General features: G+C 46.7%; 1 protein-coding gene across 1 annotated transcript in view; it reads right to left on the reverse strand.

Moving 5' to 3' along the window:
- Positions 1-20885, reverse strand: part of LOC148442604 (solute carrier family 2, facilitated glucose transporter member 1-like) — a 165454-nt gene extending 144569 nt beyond the window's left edge. The window contains exon 1 of the mRNA XM_088463756.1: positions 20661-20885. Within this exon, the coding sequence (XP_088319882.1) occupies positions 20661-20744 (84 nt within the window). The 5' untranslated portion in view covers positions 20745-20885. The remainder of the gene's footprint in view (positions 1-20660) is intronic.
- Positions 20886-21852: the final 967 nt, after the last annotated feature.

Here is a 21852-nt window from a genome sequence, read left to right on the forward strand (position 1 = left end):
GCCAGCACATGGTGGAGCCGACCTCCCTTCCTGCCGGAACATCCGAATCCTCCACCTCTGGCACAACATCAGCCAATCCTCCAAATGTGCCTAGCCCTGTGCCTAGTCCAGAGGCCGCAACATCTGCCTCTGGACAGGCCAGCCCGATGGCATCCCGGACCCGGTCTGGCGCCCACCCTCACCCAGCCAAACGGGCGAGAAAACGGTGACAGCAATGGCGACTTTTCCCACACTCCTTCTGTGCTTGGCTCATATTCCTTTCTGGTCAAAACTTCCCTCTCCTTTCTTGTGAAATGTTTTTAATTTTGGTATTTACGCTTATGTTATCAGTTATGGTTTGTTTTTTTTTTAACAAATATCTTTGCCACAAAAAAAAGGCAACAAAATATTAGGCCAATTTGTTTGTGTTTAAACAATAAATTTAAAACAAAAAACTGACATTGTATTGTGACATTATTGTACAAATGGGTTACATTTAATCCTGGCCCTAAAGGCAAAAACTGACCCTCTTAAAAAAAAAAAAAGGCCTCTTTAAGGAACGTTTAAAAAATCACATAGCGATGCAAATTCCACAGTAAACCAAAAAAAAGGGGAGCTAATTAAAACATTATGACATTATTGTTACAATAGGCCATAACCACCAAATTGTGGCCAAAATAAAACACCAAAAATGTACGCTAATTGATTGTGTAATCATGACATTAGCAGGTATGATTTCCACCTGCGTACGGTTTTGTGCTATCCCAATAAACTGCTTTCCAAACACATACCAAGCCGGTTTTCAATCCAACACTAATTACTTTACTGACCAGCCGCGATTAATCGCAGCACCATCGTTGAGTCCCGGGACGGAGGAGAAGGCCATCGCCAATGTGGTCGAGTAATCCTGACCCTAAGCTGTGCGAGCATTTTGAAGGGAAAGCGGATGTTCCAGTGACGTATGAGACGGTCCGAACACATTTGACGTTCGCATCTGCTAATGTATGTACGCCCCAAAAACGCCTCGCCACGCCTGCGTTTTTTCATCTCCACCCCCGTCAACACCCAAAAACGCCCTGTTCTGTCAATCACATTTGACATGTCACTTCCTGTACGCTATTTTAGGAACGAGAGAAAAAAAGCTCGCAATCTGCCGTACGCACATGCGCAGTGTAACACCGACGCATGCGCGGTTAGTCAACATCGGAACGCAACGAGCGTACTGTTGTTAACGTGCGGCTCTGAATGAGGGCCATAGATCAGGGTGGGGGAGAGTCAGTGACCTAGATCAGGGTGGGGGAGAGTCAGTGGTATAGATCAGTGTGGGGGAGAGTCAGTGACGTAGATCAGGGTGGGGGAGAGTCAGTGACCTAGATCAGGATAAAGAGGAGCCAGTGACGAGAATCTTGGTATCATCATTAACTAGCATCAGTCATGATACGGATTCAGTATGATTGACCGCCGGCCTAACCCTAATCCCCCCTCTAAGTGCCTAAGCCTAACCCCCCCTTCCCCGCTGCCTCAACCTAAGTCCCCCGGGGGGTGCCTAACCCTAACCTCCCCTCCAGGGGTGCCTAACCCTAACCCTCCCTTCCCCTAGCCTATCCCTAAACTCCCGTTGGGGGTGCCTAACTCTAAGTCCCCCCCCCCCCGGGAACCCTAAACCTAACCCTCCCACCCCGCGGCTGTCCGCGCCCGGCGTTGGGCTCCCGGCATAGGTAAAATGACAGGCGTCGGGATTTCGACGCCTGTCATTTAACCCCTTGCCGGGATTAGACAGTCGGGAAGCCGACGGTCGGCATTCCATCCGTCGGCTTCCCGACTGCTCCCCCATGAGACAGTTAATATTTCACTTTGCTGGTAAGAGGACAGATATACAGTGTAAATGGTAAGAGGACAGATATACAGTGTAAATGGTAAGAGGACAGATATACAGTGTAAGTGGTAAGAGGACAGATAGACAGTGTAAGTGGTAAGAGGACAGATATAGGGTGTAAATGGTAAGAGGACAGATATACAGTGTAAATGGTAAGAGGACAGATATACAGTGTAAATGGTAAGAGGACAGATATACAGTGTAAATGGTAAGAGGACAGATATACAGTGTAAATGGTAAGAGGACAGATAGACAGTGTAAGTGGTAAGAGGACAGATATAGGGTGTAAATGGTAAGAGGACAGATATACAGTGTAAATGGTAAGGGGACAGATATACAGTGTAAGTGGTAAGAGGACAGATATACAGTGTAAATGGTAAGAGGACAGATATACAGTGTAAGTGGTAAGAGGACAGATATAGGGTGTAAATGGTAAGAGGACGGATATACAGTGTAAATGGTAAGAGGACAGATATACAGTGTAAATGGTAAGAGGACAGATATACAGTGTAAATGGTAAGAGGACAGATATACAGTGTAAATGGTAAGAGGACAGATATACAGTGTAAGTGGTAAGAGGACAGATATACAGTGTAAATGGTAAGAGGACGGATATACAATGTAAATGGTAAGAGGACAGATATACAGTGTAAGTGGTAAGAGGACAGATATACAGTGTAAATGGTAAGAGGACAGATATACAGTGTAAATGGTAAGAGGACAGATATACAGTGTAAATGGTAAGAGGACGGATATACAGTGTAAATGGTAAGAGGACGGATATACAATGTAAATGGTAAGAGGACAGATATACAGTGTAAGTGGTAAGAGGACAGATATACAGTATTATCAGAGCTGCTAGCCCTGTCCATAGAGGTGTGACCTTGGGCTGTGACCTTGGACGGTCCCTGGAGTAAGAATGACATGCATCTGATAATGACGTAGGGCCTTACATCACTGGTGACTGGTATATTAGAATATTGGTACATTAGCTGCAGCCAGTCAGGTGACATGTTGGGAGCAGGGAGAGGATGCAATTCTCCAGCATCGTCACTGTTCCCATGGAAACGCAGATATTCCTAGCATCATATAGGAAGCTTGTTAAATGGTTCCAGCGTGCTCCGCTCCTCGGCTACACTATATACGTGTGTGACGTGAATCACAGGAAGACATCACAGCACAGGCAACAAACGCATACACAGAACCACGCCAGCAGCTGTGCGATCTGCTGCAACGCAATCCTAAACGCAGGATCCAAAGGAGAACGCTGCCCCTTATATACCGGGGGAATAAACCTTAATCACCTTCAGCTCCGTACTCTATAGGACACTAAGTACCCTCACGTTTATTCTGTGCCAGCAGATGGTGCGTGCAGGGGAGCAGGAAGGCATTGTGCCATTTTATTAAGAAAGCTGACTGCCTTGCTTTAATTACAGTCATACATAGGGCCTGATGTTTTGGATAACTACGCCCCCTGGCCGCTCGCATCCTACGTCATGTCCGCTATTTATTAGATTAATCGAGTACATCGACCAGTGTATGAACTGCTCGCTATTCTTGTGGTTGGTTTTTCCTACCGCTATCTTGCGAGCAGTTCTGGCTATAAAATAACCCAGTGACGTGGTCAATGACGCTGCTGTATTAATTATGCACACCCATAAAACGCCCATTTTGACCTTTAGGCACGCCTGCGTTCGGATCTCCACTCCCTGTTTACAAGCACCTTCCCCTGTATCCACCCACATACGCCTCCTCCTGTCACTCATATTAGCAGGCATTCGCTATTTAGCGAACAAATGATTTTCGGCCGCACTGACTGGTTCACGCATGCGTATTATGATCCATACGCATGTGCAGTTGGGCAAACATCGCTCGGAACGAAAGAGCGGCCGCTTACGAGCGGCTCTGAATCAGGCCCATAGATCGCAATCCCTAAACGTACAAATCAGCCAAACGCTGTCACCGAGCACTTGCCAAATGCACCAGGAAGAGGAGCCAGCCCAACATAATGGGGGGGGGACGACTATGAATTTCAGTATACATTGTACTTGCAGTATAACACAATATAGAACCTACACTCAGGCGGGCACACACAGGATGGTCTATAAGGCTGTCACTCACACCCACCCTGACGCCCCCTGGTGGCCAGTAGTGACCATCTCACTTTATTTCCTCACATTTCTATATACCCACCTAAACTGTGGGCCTGATCCACATCATGCAATGACGATAGTTACGCAGTTTGAACAAATGCCAGCCATTGCGCATGTGTGTAAGCTGCACTGCACACGCACGATGATTGTTTTGCAATCACGCCCACGCAGAGTATTCACTCGCACAGTGAGTGACGGGCAGTTAGTGTTTCGGGGAGGTAATGGGGGGGTGCTGGCGTGTCAGGGCCATATAAACGCCATTTTCAGGGCGTGCATAAATTAGCCCATGCACCCTTGTTGGCAGCAGGAGAGGCCGGCCATGTCTGTGACAGCTTACACTTACTCAGAAGGCTGATGGCCGTCTGATCTGCGTTCCATGTTTCAGGTTTTGTGCGTGCAGTAGAGTAGCCAGGGGTGTCCTAACCAGTCCCTCAGCCCCCCCCTCCCCTCCACTTCCACCCGCATGTAATAGGATATTGCCTTTACTATACTATAGATCCCCTATAGGCAAAGTGCATACAGCAAAACTTGTCACTACTCTATAGATTCCTATATGCATAGTACACAACTGTCAACTACATGTACTCTATAGATCCCTATAGTAAAAATGTGTATAGCATAAAATGTATGTACCCTATAGATTCACTATATACATAGTACACAAACTGTAATATGCCTGTATACTCTATATCCCTGTAGACAAAGTGCATAGCATAAATTGTCCCTAACCTATAGATGCCCTATACACATAGTATACAAATCATAATATACTTACACCATAGATCCCCTATTCATAAAGAACACATAGCATATGTCTGTCCATTATAGAGACCTATACACACAGTATACAAAGCATTATGTATCTGTACACTATAGACCCCCAATAAATATAGTACATAGCATTATAAGTATGTCCATATAGACACCTATATATACAGTACACATAGCATTATAAGTCTGTCCATATAGACACATGTACACATTGTATACATAGCATTATGTGTCTGTACACTATAGATCCTCCAGAGTACACATAGCATTATAAGTATGTCCATATAGACACCTACTATATACACATTGTATACATAGCACTATGTCTCTGTACACTATGGATCCCATAAACATTTTGTACACACATATAAACAAATGTATGTGAGTGTATGCATATCTGTGTTTACTGGAGTCTATGGGCCTCATTCCGAGGCGGTCGGAGGATGCAAGCGGTCGCTCAGAAACTGGGCGGCTGCTTGCATCCTGACCGGCCGCCTCTGTTGCGTAAGTTGCAGTGTAAATATGTGTGTAAGTATGTCTGTGTATGTGCTGGAGTGTATATATGTGTGTAAGTATATCTGTGTATGATGGAGTGTATATATGTGTGTAAGTATGTCTGTATATGTGCCGGAGTGTATATATGTGTGTAAGTATGTCTGTGTATGCCGGAGTGTATATATGTGTGTAAGTTGCAGTGTAAATATGTGTGTATGTCTGTGTATGTGCTGGAGTGTATATATGTGTGTAAGTATATCTGTGTATGATGGAGTGTATATGTGTGTGTAAGTATGTCTGTGTATGCTGGAATGTATATATGTGTGTAAGTATATCTGTGCATGATGGAGTGTATATGTGTGTGTAAGTATGTCTGTGTATGCTGGAGTGTATATGTGTGTGTAAGTATGTCTGTGTATGCTGGAGTGTATATATGTGTGTAAGTATGTCTGTGTATGCTGGAGTGTATATATGTGTGTAAGTATGTCTGTGTATGCTGGAGTGTATATATATGTGTAAGCATGTATGTGTATGCTGGAGTGTATATATGTGTGTAAGTATGTCTGTGTATGCTGGAGTGTATATATGTGTGTAAGTATGTCTGTGTATGCTGGAGTGTATATATGTGTGTAAGTATGTCTGTGTATGCTGGAGTGTATATATGTGTGTAAGTATGTCTGTGTATGCTGGAGTGTATATATGTGTGTAAGTATGTCTGTGTATGCCGGAGTGTATATATGTGTGTAAGTATGTCTGTGTATGCCGGAGTGTATATATGTGTGTAAGTATGTCTGTGTATGCCGGAGTATATATATGTGTGTAAGTATGTCTGTGTATGCCGGAGTGTATATATGTGTGTAAGTATGTCTGTGTATGCCGGAGTGTATATGTGTGTGTAAGTATGTCTGTGTATGCTGGAGTGTATATATGTGTGTAAGTATGTCTGTGTATGCTGGAGTGTATATATGTGTGTAAGTATGTCTGTGTATGCTGGAGTGTATATAAATAAAAAAACACAGATAACATTCTCAATCTTAAAGAGTAAATACCAACACATAAAACAGGCAATACACAGAGAAACTCCTCATGGTCTAATCTCCATGTTTACCTTTGTATTTCAACTCAAATCCTTCAGTCCTATTGAGATGAGTGCTAGAAAGAAAGATTTAGGAGCTCATTCAGACCCGCTCGCTAGATGCGTTCTTTCGCACCCAACATATGCAAATCCGGCACACAGCCAGCAAGGCAGGCGATCGCATGGCAAGGCATAAGCACGCCCACTATGTCTTGGCGTGCGATCACTTTGAGTATGCAGACGCCCACCAGCCTGTTATAAGACGCCCACTTGCGCACGTCATCTCCAGGAAGTGCATGAAACCACTGGTACATCGAGCACCATCAAATGCGATCGCAGAGCTTGAGGTTGACCATACCCTGCCGCAAGCACTGCGATCACTTCAGTGTGAAATACAGAATTATGGTATAACATACCTTCTGATAATTATTTTTCTTCGAGGTCCATAGGAATTATCTTGGCATAAATAGTTGGACAGCATCCATTGCACCAAACAGCAAAGCTTCGGTGCTCCCAGCATGCACTGGTCCTCCTCCCTATATACCCCGCCCCCAGCAACAGGCGTTCAGTTTGTGACTCAGCCTCGCGGCAAGAGACGGAGAATGGAGAAGGAAGAAACATTTCACAAGAAAACACAACAAGCGAAGAGGGAATCTGTGATATAAAGCTTTAAGGACAGGTCCATCTGAGGCCAGGTGTGTCAGGGTGAGTGCCCTGTGGACCCTATGGACCACGAAGAAAAAGAATTATCAAAAGGTATGTTATACCATAATTCTGTATTTTCCTTCGGGTTCCATAGGGTCCACAGGAATTAACTTGGGAAGTCCAAAAGCAGTTCCCTTAGGGATGGGGACGCTCCTGAGAAAATAGGAGAATCGGCCGCCCCAAGGAAGCATCCTGGGAGGCATACATATCACAAGCATATAACTTTATGAACGTACTCTCGGAAGACCAGGTGGCTGCCTTGCAGAGCTGTTCAGCAGAGGCTGTCACCCTGTTAGGAACAGGGAGATTAGCCTGAGTATACACCTGGGAAATGGTCATACGAAGCCAGTGGGACAAAGTCTGTTTATTTGCTGGCCAACCTCTTTTGTGGAATCCATACAACAGAAATAGAGAATCTGTTTTCCTGATGGACTTGGTCCGATCCACATACATCCTGAGGGCTTGAACCACATCAAGGGAAGCTTCACCCGTACACAGGTCTGAAGACTGAAAGGCCGGAACTATAATTTCCTCATTAATATGGAAAAGGGAAGCCACCTTTGGATGATAGCCCGCCTTGGTACAGAGGACAGCTCTATTCTAATGAAACACCAAACAGGGAGAGCAACATGACAAAACTGCCAGGTCAGACACCCTGCGAGCTTAAGAGAAAGCTAGGAGAAAAAGCATCTTCGCCGTCAGCCATCTCAAGTCCACCTTATCCAAGGGTTCAAAGGGATGCATCTGCAGTGCCCTAAGAACCAGAGACAAATCCCACAGTGCTACCGGTGGGAGGAATGGAGGTTGCAGTCGCAGCACCCCCTGCATGAATGTTCTAACATCCGGCAGAGGAGCAATGTTGCGCTGAAACCAAACAGTCAAAGCCGAAACTTGGACTCTCAAGGTAGCCAGGCGAAGACCACAGTCTAATCCAGCCTGGAGAAAACCAAGTACTCTACCCACCTTGAATATCTTAGAATCGTATTTCCTGTTGTAACGCCACAGAAAAATTGACAGCCAAATCCTCTGATAGATGCGAGCAGAAGCAGGTTTCCTTGCTCTTAGCATCGTCTGTATCACTGACAGAGAAAACCCCCTGGCCTTTAAAATGGAAGACTCAAGAGCCAAGCCGTCAAAGCCAAATTAGGTAAATCCTGGTAAAGACCTGCATTAACAGGTTCTGTCGCAGAGGCAGTGGAAACGTACTGTCTATTGATAGACGTGTCAGATCCGAAAACCAATGCCTCCTGGGCCAGGCAGGAGCTATTAGAATCATCCTGCCACCTTCCTGTTTGAATTTCCTGACAACTCTTGAGAGGAGGGAGATTGGAGGAAACAGGTACACTAACCTGAAGTTCCATTTCACCGCCAGGGCATCCACGAAGACTGTGAAGGGCCCCATGTCCTTGACCCGTACCTGGGGACCTTGTGGTTGTGACGTGATGCCATAAGGTTTATGTCCACCAGGATTTGAAACACCTCAGGATGAAGAGCCTATTTTTCGGCGTATGTCCTGGCGACTTAGGAAATCCGCTTCCCAGTTGAGAACACCTGGGATAAAAATTGCAGAGATCGCAGGAAGATGGTTCTCTGCCCACAGCAGAATATTTGCCACCTCCTTCATGGCTACCGGACTTTGTGTGCCTCCTTGATGGTTTATATAGGCCACTGCCGTCGCATTGTCGGACTGAACCTGGACAGGCCTGCCCTAAAGAAAGTCCTGCGCCAGAAGAAGTGCCCTGTGCACTTCCCGAAGCTCCAATATATTTATTGGTAGATGGCTTTCTTGGTCTGTCCACCTTCCCTGAAAGGTGTGCTGACCGATCACTGGTCCCCATCCTCTTAGACTTGCGTATGTGGTGAGGAGTACCCATTCCGGAACCCATAACGGACAACCTTTGTCTAAGTGAATCGTCTCCAGCCACCAAGCCAGGGAGATTTGAATCTCTGCTGAGAAATAAATCATCTGACGCTTTATCTGATGATGCTGACCATCCCACTGGGCCAGGATCCACAGCTGTAGGGCCCTGGAGTGGAACTGGGCATAGGCCACCATGGAGCCCAGAATCTGCATAGCAAAGTGGACTGACACTACTTGCTTTCACGATAGACTGTGCACCCGAGACTGTAGTGCCACAATCTTGTCCTCCGGCAGAAAGATCCTCTGTTGCAGAGAGTCCAGTCGTGCCCCCAGGTGCACCATTCGCTGAGTCGGTGACAGGGAAGACTTCTTCCAGTTGATCCCCAGCCGTGCTCCTGTAAGCAAACAATAGTCATTTGAAGATGACATTGAAACATCTCCTGAAAAGGGCCAATATCAGGAGGTCGTCTAGATATGGCAGTATCCTGACACCTTGTCGCCTGAGATGAGCCATCATAACTGCCATTATCTTTGTAAATACCCGAGGGACTGTGGCCAGACCGAAGGGTAGAACCTGAAATTTAAAATGTTGCTGATCCACTGCAAACCTGAGAATGTCTGGTGGGATTCTGCAATCGGGACATGCAGATATGCATCCTGAATGTCCAGCGAAACCATGAAGTCTCCCGGCTCCATTGCCAGCATAATTGACCGAAGAGTCTCCATACAGAACTTCGGTACCCTGAAAAATTTGTTGAAAGCTTTTAGATTCAGGATAGGACGGTGCGACCCATTGGGTTTTAAGATTAAAAATAAATTTGAGTAGTAACCCCTTCACTGTTGTGTCACAGGAACTGGGACTATGACTCCTGAATTTAGGAGGGCCCCCACAGATTCTCGATAGGCCGAGACTCTGACTGGGTCCGCAGGAAGATTTGTAACCACAAACCTCTGAGGGGGATGCCTTCAGAATATTATGGCATAACTGTGAGCAACCAGTTCTCGCAACCAGGCATCTGTATTTGTCTGATGCCAAGCCTGGGAGAACTGTCACTGTTGGCCTCCAACCCTGACATCCTGTAGTGGGAGGCCCGTCCCATCAGACAGTAGGCTTACCGTCTGACTTGGATGCGGGCGCTTGGTTGACCAAGACTTCCTGGGTGGTCCTTTATGAGACTGACCCTGTCTGGCCGAGGATTACTTCTTCGTCTTATTTTGTGGACGAAAGGAACGGGATGACAACTGCCTTCTAGAACTAGATGTAGATGGTAACTCCGCAGACCTCAGTGTAGCTAACGAAGTCATAATGTCATCCAATCCTGGTCCAAACAGCACCTTGCCTGCGAAAGGTAAAGATTCTAGAGCCTTTTTAGACCCTGGATCTGCCTTCCATTTCCATAGCCAAAGGCTCCTCCGGGCTGCCACAGAGTTAGCCGAGACCCTAGACGCCATGATGCCTGCGTCAATACCCGCTTCCCCCAGGTACACAGTCTCCTCCTGTATCTGGTCCAGAAGGAACTTCTGCTCTCTTGTTGGGTCAACCATAGTCTCCCTCAGAGACTTTGTTCAATCTTCCATAGCCTTTGCCACCCAAGCTACAGCCGTAGCAGATCTGGTGATGGCCTCAGATAAAGAAAACATTGATTTAAGATAAGTATCAAGCTTCTTATCCGTACTCTCCTTTAAGGAGGATGCTGCAGGAATAGGCAATGTAGCGTTTCTAATTAATCTAGTGACATGAGCGTCTACTGTGGAGGAAACCTCCCATTACACACTCCTGGTGCAAATGGGTGCCGAGAGGTTACCTTCCTAGTGGGCATAAAATGCTTGCTAGGAGTTTCCCATGCCTCAGATAGGAAATTTGATGTCTGTGCGACCTCCTCCTCCTGAATATTGATGACAGACCTCACCGCTCTTACCAGTGAGGGAACGTCCACCAAGGATTGATGATCCTCCTTTACCGAGACTGACCCAGAAGTCTGAGAATCCTCGTCTGACGAGAAGGTTGAGTCCGACTCTTGAGGCAACACCTGGCGAGAGCCCCTTCTATGCCTCTGCTTTCTTACTACCAACGGTCTGTGGTGAGGCTGAAGATGGTAGTATACTCTGGCCAGAGTGAGCAGCCACGTCAGCCCAACAGGGATTCATGGGGGGCAAACACATAGGATGTACATGCTGTGGGAACCTCATAGCCTGAGGTACCCCTGCAGCTGGAGCCCGTACCGCCGTAGCCTTGCCTATTAGATAGGACAGGACCTCAGGTGTGATAGCCATCCACCACGGCTCTGGTGCTGTTGCAGGAGTACCAGATGTGCTAGGTAACTATCTCTTGCTACAGTTTTTACAGAACCCATTCAGATTAACATACTGCTCAGACAGGCCTGCGGAACAGGACTTACAGGATATAAGCACCGGAGGACCTGACAATCAAATGTACAAGATATGCAAGTTATGCAAGTCTAAATGCAAAGTGACTTACACTATCAGTGACACACCCCACCCTCAGAGGGACAAGGGGATATACAGTGATAGCAGCACCTGACAGTATTTAAATCATAGGCAGTGTACATACAGCAGCTGGCACACAGTCACATTCAAATGCAAAAGGACGCGCAATTGCTACAGCAATAGGAACTCAATCAACTAAACTGGCCCCCGGAGGGGGATGGTAGGATACAGAGTACGCTATATGCCAAACCCAAGGGAGAGGTATATAGAGAGACAGACCAAACCTCTGAGACCAACTCCTGCAGCCGTGGACAGGCGCTGAACTGCGCGCGTCTCACACATGAGGTGGTCATTTATACCAGACGCGGGAATCCGTACCCGGAAGTTGGCGTCTGGGGGGGGGGAGCGGCTGGGTACGCTGCACTACAAAGGTAATAAGACGTTGACTAGTGCGCTCTAGTGCGTCTTACCACCCGTTCCCGGTAACAGACGATATGGTCCCGGCCGCCTTAGTGAGGAATCGCAAAGCGTCTTTCACCCACAGCGGCCTCTGACGCGTCTCAACACCAGAGGCTAGGGACTGCTTGCGCATGATTCACAGAGAGGAATCCTTACCTGACATCTCCATCTACCCGACCGCAGTCCCGGACCTCAGCGTCTTTAGGCCGCTAGCTAAGGCCTGCACAGAACCTCAGGGCTTACAGCGATACTGGTGTTTTGGCGTCGGCGGAGGTAGATGGAGCCGCAGTAGAGCGTCATTACTGGCGCTAATACCGCTGAACTCTGAAGTTTTATAACTTAAGGTAAAACATAAAATAAAAAAGCTTAGGACTGCCTAGCAGTGCTGCTGTTATAACAGGTGCGTCTTCCCGCGCACAAAACAAAAAAACTGATGCCTGTGGCTGGGGGCGGGGTATATAGGGAGGACCACCAGTGCATGCTGGGAGCTCCAAAGCTTTGCTGTTTGGTGCAATGGACGCTGTCCAACTATATATTCCAAGGTAATTCCTGTGTTCCCTATGGAACCCGAAGAAGAAATACAACCAGGTGACGTGTACAATGATGCTGCCTGTTAATTATGCACGCCTCCTAAACGGCGTTGAGACGCGCGGGCACGCCTGCGTTCGCACCTCCCCTCCCCCGTTTCTAGAGGCCAGCCCCTGGCACCACCCACAAACGGCTTCTCCTGTCACTCACTCTGATTGGCTGTCTATACGCAGCCAGCGAAAGCTTCCCGATCTCTCGCAGTGGTTCCCTCACGCGCATTGCGATGCGTACGCATGCGCAGAAAGCGACAATCGGCCAGCTACGAGCTGACGCATCCTAGCGAGCGGGCCTGAATCAGCTCCTTAGTCTCTGTGGTGTCACAAGTATCATCTTATGAATGGTGGACGAGCAAAAAAAAAGAGGAATTGAAAAAAAGTTACCCCCGATGTATTTCCCATTATTGAACAACGTCTGACTGCTCAGGATCTTACGCTAGTGTGGAAAGAATTTTTTTCTTCTTTCAGTTTAGTTCATTCGAAGCTTCGAAACAGCCTGGGAACTGAAAAGGTCTCTAATCTAGTGTTTTTATTCAAAATGTTTAATGCCAGTGACATTTCCAGTTCTCATGCTTTAACTCCTTTATTGTGTTTGTGTGTTTCTCTGAAAAGTGCTTTTGCATGTTTTACTTATGTTAGGTCTAAATTGGTTTTATACCTATCCCGAACTATGGGCCTGATTCAGACCCGATCACGAGCGCATATCGCTCGCAAGCGGGTCGATGGTGGGTTGCGGCAAGCGCAAGCCCCGAAGCGAGAATTTCTCTCGCTAAAGGGCTCACTACAAAAGGGGCGGCTGTCGATGTTGATCGACAGCTCGCCCCGTTTTGTAGGCGGGGAGGAGGAGAGGCTAAACGAACGGAGGCGTTCCCGAAGGAACGCCTGCCGTTTGTGGAAGGCACCACTGACATCACCAGAGATGTTAGAGCAGGAAGCTCTCTGGGGCTTGCGAGGGACGAGACCATATCACAAGGGTCTTGTCGCAAGCCCCGATGGTCGGGATGGTCACGACCATAGCGACCATCACCTGGCCGCTCGCAAAAGCTGTGGGTTGTCACCCACAGCTTAGCGAGCGGCCAGGTGGCCGCTTAAAAAAAAAAAAAAAAAGCCGTGATTAAGAGCGAGCGCTCTTCAAGAGCGTCCGGCTCTGAATTAGGCCCTATGTGCAGGAGATGTTACTCTACGTCCGTATTCAGAGGGGGACACCTCTATGTAATCGCAGCGCCCCACTCCTCCATGCACAAGAGCCACCGTCATCACTGTCATCAGCAGTTACACCTACCCCAGACTATGTGCAGGAGATGTGACTCTACACCCGTATTCTGAGTGGTACACATCTATATAATCACAGCGCCTCACTCCTCCATGCACAAGAGCCACCGTCATCACTGTCATCAGCAGTTACACCTACCCCAGACTATGTGCAGGAGATGTGACACTACACCCGTATTCTGAGGGGTACATCTATGTAATCACAGCGCCCCACTCCTCCATGCACAAGAGCCACTGTCATCACTATCATCAGCAGTTACACCTACCCCAGACTATGTGCAGGAGATGTGACACTACACCCGTATTCTGAGTGGTACACATCTATGTAATCACAGCTCCCCACTCGTCCATGCAGAAGAGCCACCGTCATCACTATTATCAGCAGTTACACCTATCCTATACTATGTGCAGGAGATGTGACTCTACACCCGTATTCTGAGTGGTACACATCTATGTAATCACAGCGCCTCACTCCTCCATGCACAAGAGCCACCGTCATCACTATCATCAGCAGTTACACCTACCCCAGACTATGTGCAGGAGATGTGACACTACACCCGTATTCTGAGGGGCACACATCTATGTAATCACAGCGCCTCACTCCTCCATGCACAAGAGCCACCGTCATCACTATCATCAGCAGTTACACCTACCCCAGACTATGTGCAGGAGATGTGACACTACACCCGTATTCTGAGTGGTACACATCTATGTAATCACAGCGCCTCACTCCTCCATGCACAAGAGCCACCGTCATCACTATCATCAGCAGTTACACCTACCCCAGACTATGTGCAGGAGATGTGACTCTACACCCGTATTCTGAGGGGCACACATCTATGTAATCACAGGGCCCCACTCCTCCATGCACAAGAGCCACCGTCATCACTATCATCAGCAGTTACACCTACCCCAGACTATGTGCAGGAGATGTGACACTACACCCGTATTCTGAGTGGTACACATCTATGTAATCACAGCGCCTCACTCCTCCATGCACAAGAGCCACCGTCATCACTGTCATCAGCAGTTACACCTACCCCAGACTATGTGCAGGAGATGTGACACTACACCCGTATTCTGAGTGGTACACATCTATGTAATCACAGCGCCTCACTCCTCCATGCACAAGAGCCACCGTCATCACTATCATCAGCAGTTACACCTACCCCAGACTATGTGCAGGAGATGTGACACTACACCTGTATTCTGAGGGGTACACATCTATGTAATCACAGCGCCTCACTCCTCCATGCACAAGAGCCACCGTCATCACTATCATCAGCAGTTACACCTACCCCAGACTATGTGCAGGAGATGTGACACTACACCCGTATTCTGAGTGGTACACATCTATGTAATCACAGCGCCCCACTCCTCCATGCACAAGAGCCACCGTCATCACTATCATCAGCAGTTATACCTACCCCAGACTATGTGCAGGAGATGTGACACTACACCCGTATTCTGAGGGGTACACATCTATGTAATCACAGCGCCCCACTCCTCCATGCACAAGAGCCACTATCATCAGCAGTTACACCTACCCCAGACTATGTGCAGGAGATGTGACACTACACCCGTATTCTGAGTGGTACACATCAATGTAATCACAGCGCCCCACTCCTCCATGCACAAGAGCCACCGTCATCACTGTCATCAGCAGTTACACCTACCCCATACTATGTGCAAGAGATGTGACTCTACACCCGTATTCTGAGGGGTACACATCTATGTAATAACAGCGCCCCACTCCTCCATGCACAAGAGCCACTGTCATCACTATCATCAGCAGTTACACCTACTCCAGACTATGTGCAGGAGATGTGACACTACACCCGTATTCTGAGGGGTACACATCTATGTCATCACAGCGCCCCACTCCTCCATGCACAAGAGCCACCGTCATCACTATCATCAGCAGTTACACCTACCCCAGACTATGTGCAGGAGATGTGACACTACACCCGTATTCTGATGGGTACACATCTATGTAATCACAGCGCCCCACTCCTCCATGCACAAGAGCCACCGTCATCACTATCATCAGCAGTTACACCTACCCCAGACTATGTGCAGGAGATGTGACACTACACCCGTATTCTGAGAGGTACACATCTATGTAATCACAGCGCCTCACTCCTCCATGCACGAGAGCCACCGTCATCACTATCATCAGCAGTTACACCTATCCCAGACTATGTGCAGGAGATGTGACACTACACCCGTATTCTGAGTGGTACACATCTAGGTAATCACAGCGCCTCACTCCTCCATGCACAAGAGCCACCGTCATCACTATCATCGGCACTTACACCTACCCCAGACTATGTGCAGGAGATGTGACTCTACACCCGTATTCTGAGTGGTACACATCTATGTAATCACAGCGCCCCACTCCTCCATGCACAAGAGCCACCGTCATCACTATCATCAGCAGTTACACCTACTCCAGACTATGTGCAGGAGATGTGACACTACACCCGTATTCTGAGGGGTACACATCTATGTAATCACAGCGCCCCACTCCTCCATGCACAAGAGCCACCGTCATCACTGTCATCAGCAGTTACACCTACCCCAGACTATGTGCAGGAGATGTGACACTACACCCGTATTCTGAGGGGTACACATCTATGTAATCACAGCGCCCCACTCCTCCATGCATAAGAGCCACCGTCATCACTATCATCAGCAGTTACACCTACCCCAGACTATGTGCAGGAGATGTGACACTACACCCGTATTCTGAGTGGTACACATCTATGTAATCACAGCGCCTCACTCCTCCATGCATGAGAGCCACCGTCATCACTATCATCAGCAGTTACACCTATCCCAGACTATGTGCAGGAGATGTGACACTACACCCGTATTCTGAGTGGTACACATCTATGTAATCACAGCGCCCCACTCCTCCATGCACAAGAGTCACCGTCATCACTATCATCAGCAGTTACACCTACCCCAGACTATGTGCAGGAGATGTGACTCTACACCCGTATTCTGAGTGGTACACATCTATGTAATCACAGCGCCCCACTCCTCCATGCACAAGAGCCGCCGTCATCACTATCATCAGCAGTTACACCTACTCCAGACTATGTGCAGGAGATGTGACACTACACCCGTATTCTGAGGGGTACACATCTATGTAATCACAGCGCCCCACTCCTCCATGCACAAGAGCCACCGTCATCACTATCATCAGCAGTTACACCTACCCCAGACTATGTGCAGGAGATGTGACACTACACCCGTATTCTGAGGGGTACACATCTATGTAATCACAGCGCCCCACTCCTCCATGCACAAGAGCCACCGTCATCACTGTCATCAGCAGTTACACCTACCCCAGACTATGTGCAGGAGATGTGACACTACACCCGTATTCTGAGTGGTACACATCTATGTAATCACAGCGCCTCACTCCTCCATGCACAAGAGCCACCGTCATCACTATCATCAGCAGTTATACCTACCCCAGACTATGTGCAGGAGATGTGACTCTACACCCGTATTCTGAGTGGTACACATCTATGTAATCACAGCGCCTCACTCCTCCATGCACAAGAGTCACCGTCATTAGTATCATCAGCAGTTACACCTACCCCAGACTATGTGCAGGAGATGTGACACTACACCCGTATTCTGAGTGGTACACATCTATGTAATCACAGCGCCCCACTCCTCCGTGCACAAGAGCCACCGTCATCACTATCATCAGCAGTTACACCTACCACAGACTATGTGCAGGAGATGTGACACTACACCCGTATTCTGAGTGGTACACATCTATGTAATCACAGCGCCCCACTCCTCCATGCACAAGAGCCACCGTCATCACTATCGTCAGCAGTTATACCTACCCCAGACTATGTGCAGGAGATGTGACACTACACCCGTATTCTGAGGGGTACACATCTATGTAATCACAGCGCCCCACTCCTCCATGCACAAGAGCCACCGTCATCACTGTCATCAGCAGTTACACCTACCCCATACTATGTGCAAGAGATGTGACTCTACACCCGTATTCTGAGGGGTACACATCTATGTAATCACAGCGCCCCACTCCTCCATGCACAAGAGTCACCGTCATCACTATCATCAGCAGTTACACCTACCCCAGACTATGTGCAGGAGATGTGACTCTACACCCGTATTCTGAGTGGTACACATCTATGTAATCACAGCGCCCCACTCCTCCATGCACAAGAGCCGCCGTCATCACTATCATCAGCAGTTACACCTACTCCAGACTATGTGCAGGAGATGTGACACTACACCCGTATTCTGAGGGGTACACATCTATGTAATCACAGCGCCCCACTCCTCCATGCACAAGAGCCACCGTCATCACTATCATCAGCAGTTACACCTACCCCAGACTATGTGCAGGAGAAGTCACACTACACCCGTATTCTGAGGGGCACACATCTATGTAATCACAGCGCCTCACTCCTCTATGCACAAGAGCCGCCATCATTACTATCATCGGCAGTTACACCTATCCCATACTATGTGCACTAGATATGAATGGCTGACACACTCTTTGCATACACAGGACTCAGAATAGGTAATAACTCTGGCTACACTCCCACGACTGATACATGGAATGGTTCTATTGGCTGCGTTCGCATTGTTGCTGACAGTTGCCAAACAAAAACACCCATACAGGTACTGTAAGCGGGATGCGCTGGTTAGAGCATAAAGATGCGTGTGCAGTCCGCAGCACATGCGCAGGTTGCTAGAAAGATGTGGAGTGTAACCGAGGATCAGGCACACAATGTGTAATATAGTATAGATGTGTTACATTATAGCAGTGGTCCTCAGGACCCCAAACAGTACACATTCTCCAGGTCACCCAGCAGGTGCACAGATGTAGTGATTACTCACTGACACATTTTAAGAGATCCACAAGTGGAGCTAATTATTTCACTTGTGATTCTATGAAGAGACCTAGAAAACATGCACTGTTTGGGGTCCAGAGAATCGAGCTTAAGAACCTGTGCATAGTATAGAGCTTTGTTTCCCAAACTCATTCCTCAGGGAGCACTAACAGTGCATGTTTTCCAGGTCTCCTCACAGAATTACAAGTGAAATAATTAGCTCCACCTGTGGTTCTTTTAATATGTGTCAGTGAGTAATGAATACACCTGTGCACCAACTAGGAAACGTGGAAACCCTGCCCTGTTAGTGCTCTCTGAGGTATGAGTACGGGAAACACTGCTACTCTATAGAGCATCACATAATTCAGTGTGTGATATTAGTGTGCACGTTTTACAGTGTGACACGTCAGTGTGCACATTATACAGTGTGTACATTATACAGTGTCATATTATACAGCATGTACATTATACAGTGAGATATTATACAGTGTGTACATTATACAGTGTATTATACAGCGTGCACATTACAGTGTGATATTATACAGTGTGATATTATACAGTGTATACATTATACAGTGTATTATACAGCGTGCACCTTATACAGTGTGATATTATACAGCATGTACATTATACAGCGTGATATTATACAGCATGTACATTATACAGTGTGTTATACAGCGTGTACATTATACAGTGTGATATTATACAGTGTGTACACTATACTGTGTGATATTATACACTGTGTACATTATACTGTGATATTACAGTGTGACATGTCAGTGTGATATTATACAGTGTGATATTATACAGTAAACTATACAATTCTGTGATATTAGTGTGTACACTATACAGTGTATTATAATATGCACACTATACTGTAGTGTGTGCTATTCTAGTGTATTACATTATACAGTGTGTGATATAATAGAGTACATTACACAGTGTGATATTATAGTGTATTACAGTATACAGTGTGTGATATTATAGTGTATTCCTTTTTACAGTGTGTAATAGAGTACATTATACAGTGTGATATAGTGTACATTACATTATACAGTGTGTGATATAGTGTATTACATTATACAGTGTGATATTATAGTGTATTACAGAATACAGTGTGTGATATTATATAGTACATTGTACAGTGTGTGATATTATAGTGTACAGTATACAGTGTGTGATATAATAGAGTACATTGTACAGTGTGTGATATTATAGTGTACAGTACAGTATACAGTGTGTGATATAATAGAGTACATTGTACAGTGTGTGATATTATAGTATACAGTACAGTATAGTGTGTGATATAATAGAGTACATTGTACAGTGTGTGATATTATAGTGTATTACAGTATACAGTGTGTGATATAGTGTATTGTACAGTGTGTGATATAGTATACAGTACAGTATACAGTGTGTGATATTATAGTGTATTACAGTATACAGTGTGTGATATTATAGTGTACAGTACATTGTACAGTGTGTGATATAGTATACAGTACAGTATACAGTGTGTGATATAATAGAGTACATTGTACAGTGTGTGATATTATAGTGTACAGTACATTATACAGTGTGTGATAGTGTACAGTACATTGTACAGTGTGTGATATTATAGTGTACAGTATATTATACAGTGTGATAGTATAGTGTATTACAGTATACAGGGTGTGATATAAGAGTACATTGTACAGTGTGATATTATAGTGTATTACAGTATACAGTGTGTGATAGAGTACATTGTACAGTGTTTGATATTAGTGTACAGTACATTATACAGTGTGATATTATAGTGTATTACAGTATACAGTGTGTGATAGAGTACATTGTACAGTGTTTGATATTAGTGTACAGTACATTATACAGTGTGATATTATAGTGTATTACAGTATACAGTGTGTGATAGAGTACATTGTACAGTGTGTGATATTATAGTGTATTACAGTATACAGTGTGTGATATAAGAGTACATTGTACAGTGTGTGATATAAGAGTACATTGTACAGTATACAGTGTGATATTATAGTGTATTACAGTATACAGTGTGTGATATAAGAGTACATTGTACAGTAGTGCCCCTGGACACTCACCTTCTTATCTCCAGGTCCATGTACCAGGCTGGTACTCTCATTAGCAGCTGGTTTGGCCTCGGGCTCCTTCTCCTCAGGCTGCATGATGGGGTGATGGGCAGAATCCACCCGTTTCTGTCTGATGTCTTCCTCCCTGATACCGTCCTCCCTCTGACAGCGTCCTCTCTCCCTCTCCTCACCCGATATACGATTCTCTACTCCGGGTCCTTCCTTCTCTCCTCCTCCTGTCTCATGCTTCTTTCTCCCAATGACATCTCTCTTCCTCCTCCCCGAGTGTTACCCCTCCCCTCCCCTCCCTATAATAACCCTGTGCATCTACCCGCTCCCTATAATATTCCTGTGCCTCTGCCCCCTCCCTATAATATTCCTGTGCCTCTGCCCCCTCCCTATAATATTCCTGTGCCTCTGTCCCCTCCCTATAATATTCCTGTGCGTCTGCCCCCTCCCTATAATATTTCTGTGCCTCTGCCCCTTCCCTATAATATTACTGTGCCTCTGTCCCCTCCCTATAATATTCCTGTGCCTTTGCCCCCTCCCTATAATATTCCTGTGCCTCTGCCCCTCCCTATAATATTCCTGTGCCTCTGTCCCCTCCCTATAATATTCCTGTGCCTCTGCCCCCTCCCTATAATATTCCTGTGCCTCTGCCCCCTCCCTATAATATTCCTGTGCTTCTGCCCCCTCCCTGTAATATTCCTGTGCCTCTGCCCCCTCCCTGTAATATTCCTGTGCCTCTGCCCCCTCCCTGTAATATTCCTGTACCTCTGCCCCCTCCCTGTAATATTCCTGTGCCTCTGCCCCCTCCCTGTAATATTCCTGTGCCTCTGCCCCCTCCCTGTAATATTCCTGTGCCTCTGCCCCTTCCCTATAATATTCCTGTGCATCTGCCCCTTCCCTATAATGTTCCTGTGCCTCTGCCCCTTCCCTATAATATTCCTGTATATCTGCCACCTCCCTATAATATTCCTGTGTCTCTGCCCCCTCCCTGTAATATTCCTGTACCTCTGCCCCTTCCCTATAATATTCCTGTGCCTCTTCCCCTCCCTATAATATTCCTGTGCCTCTTCCCCCTCCCTATAATATTCCTGTGCCTCTACACCCTCCCTATAATATTCCTGTGCCTCTGCCCCTTCCCTATAATATTCCTGTATATCTGCCCCCTCCCTATAATATTCATGTGTCTCTGCCCCCT

Source organism: Taudactylus pleione, unplaced genomic scaffold (assembly GCF_031769625.1).
Source record: "Taudactylus pleione unplaced genomic scaffold, aTauple2 ptg001441l, whole genome shotgun sequence".
NCBI lineage: Eukaryota > Metazoa > Chordata > Amphibia > Anura > Myobatrachidae > Taudactylus > Taudactylus pleione.